General features: G+C 44.4%; 1 protein-coding gene and 1 pseudogene across 1 annotated transcript in view; one reads left to right on the top strand and one right to left on the bottom strand.

Moving 5' to 3' along the window:
• Positions 1-1,118, bottom strand: part of LOC102874183 — a 3,489-nt pseudogene extending 2,371 nt beyond the window's left edge.
• Positions 1-2,317, top strand: part of CEP192 (centrosomal protein 192kDa) — a 250,033-nt gene that overhangs the window by 166,971 nt on the left and 80,745 nt on the right. Inside the window, 1 exon segment of the mRNA XM_006902756.1 lies at positions 1,818-2,078. Coding sequence (XP_006902818.1) covers positions 1,818-2,078 — 261 coding nt within the window.

Below are 2,317 nucleotides of genomic sequence, written 5' to 3' on the forward strand. Positions count from 1 at the left end.
TTGGGCTGCCGTCGGAGTCTCAGCGTCTTAGGCCGCCGGAACGTGGGTGACGTGCGGATCTTCTTTTTTTTTTGGCTGTGGACGCCCTTCAGGACTGCCTTCTTGGCCTTCAATGCCTTTGCTTTGGCTTCGGTTTTGGGAGGGGCCGGGGCTGAAAAAGAAAACGAAGGTTCGGAAGCCCGTCACTTGTGGCCTCATTCGTGAGGCCTCCCTGCCATGTACATGCATCAGTGGTTCCTTTGAAGACATCACATGTCTCAGAAGATTCCACCTGCTTTTGATTCTGATTGACTTCAATAATTCTGTTTTGGATCTGATTTCCTGTGAATTTAATGTATTTTGTTTTTTCCATTAGTTTGGTGATTAAGGTATCTATGATTACTTTCTGGCTCTGAAAAGCCTCTTCTATAAATTGGTATCTATGCTCTTTATGTTCTAGTAACTGGCAATCCCGACAGGTCAGTTTGTCACAAGTCTCACAGTAAAGCTTCAGCTGTTCCTTTTTATGAAAAGGACAAAACACTGGTCGTTGACTGGTCACACCAACAGCCTCTGGAGACACCTCCTCTTTCTGTCTGACAGTATGGTCTTTCGTGAACTTGACCCTCTGGTGAGCTCTGATGCAGGTCTTGCAGAGCCACTCCACGCACTCCACACAAAAGCCATTTGCTTCGGCATTGTCTTCACAGCTCGTACAGACCTGATTAGACTTTTCTACGGTACTGCTTGGAACCTCGGTAGTGTCCTTCACAAAAAAATTATCTATTATATGTCTCTCTGCACATTCTTGGCTGCAAACTGGACAACGGATGACTCCAACTTGCGTGGCGAAGGGTGACGCTCCGGGCGCGGGCGCGGGCCTGGGCAGCATGAGGAAGCGCTGCGGCGCAGGCAGGCAGCGCTGGCAGAAGGAGTGCAGGCAGGGCAGCAGCTTGGGCGCGCGGCTCTGGATGTTCTGGTGGCACACGGCGCAAGTGTCCAACAGGTTGAGCCGGGCCGCCTCGCAGCCACGCTCCGAGTCAGGGCCGCAGCTGCCGGCTCTCGGCCTCGTTCTCGCCGCTCGGCGCCGCCGCCGGGCCCCCGGAGGCCGCCGCTGCCTTCTCCACCGCCACCTCCATTGTCCCGCCTCCGCCCTTCCGCCCACCAGCCGCCGCGACCTCCGCCTCTCGGGCCGCCTTCCTCAGACCGCAGGGAGCGAGCGTGCGGGCGATGGAGCAGGAGGCCCAACAACCGCCTCCGCCGGGCCACCTCACATACGCCGCCGGAAGCGGTGTTTTTTTTTTTTTTTTTTAATATACATTTCAAAGTGTTTTACAAATGTCTGTGTTTCAACGAAATACTTTTACAGCTAGCTTTAATCTTTTTATTGCAAATAGTTTGTAAGTAGTTTAACTGCTAACCCAAGTTTCTCTGCTGATTGCTGTCTCCCAACAGCTCCTTGGGGAAAAGATGGGCACTTTTCCACTCTGATTTGTATAACCTCTGAAAGCCCACTTGAGGGGCAGCTATGAGTTAGTTCTGACTTGATGGCAATTAATTTGACTTTTATCATTTAAACTTTGCTATTACTGTTTTAATTTTTGAAATAATTTTTAGCATATTGGAAGGTAAATAATACACAGATCTTTGATTTTTCTTTCTTTTAGAACAGTCTTTAATATGATTCTATTCTGGAATCTGCATAAATACTAATACAATAACCCAAACAGTGAATTTTTAAAGTGTATTAAAACTATATATTTTCTTCTCTATGTATATTTCAGTCCTCATGTTCTTTTATGAAAATAATTTTGGGTATATATATTCTTTGGTTTTAGATACCCTTATCTGGATATGGTGGAACAAGTAATCTGATTTTGGAAGATGTTAAAAAATTGCCTGATTGTTACATGATTACAATGAACGACTTAAATCCTGGTGAGGAAAGTCGAGTTCTGTTTTCTGTTCGGAACACTGGCTGTCGCGCAGCTTTTGTTAAAGCAGTATGTTTTAAGGATTCTCAGAAAAAAGTTTTGCTGGATCCTAAAGTGATGAGGATTTTTCCAGATAAGTTTGTGCTCAAGGAAAGAACACAAAAAGTAAGTATACAAATTTCTGCACTAAATATATGAACTGATTTTTAGGTTGAAATTACTAATTTATATTTTATGGCCAGAAGCTATGATGGAAATATTTGAAAGTAATGGAGATGTAAAAATGCTATTTGTTTTTTGGCCCACTTGGACAAACTTTTTTTTTTAATTATTAAATTTTATTAGCTTTAATGAACATTTACAGAGATTTTGGGTTTTCATTCATTCATTGTTGCACTGTTTTC

This window comes from Elephantulus edwardii, unplaced genomic scaffold (assembly GCF_000299155.1).
Source record: "Elephantulus edwardii isolate Elephantulus edwardi_28Jun2011 unplaced genomic scaffold, EleEdw1.0 scaffold00446, whole genome shotgun sequence".
Taxonomy (NCBI): domain Eukaryota; kingdom Metazoa; phylum Chordata; class Mammalia; order Macroscelidea; family Macroscelididae; genus Elephantulus; species Elephantulus edwardii.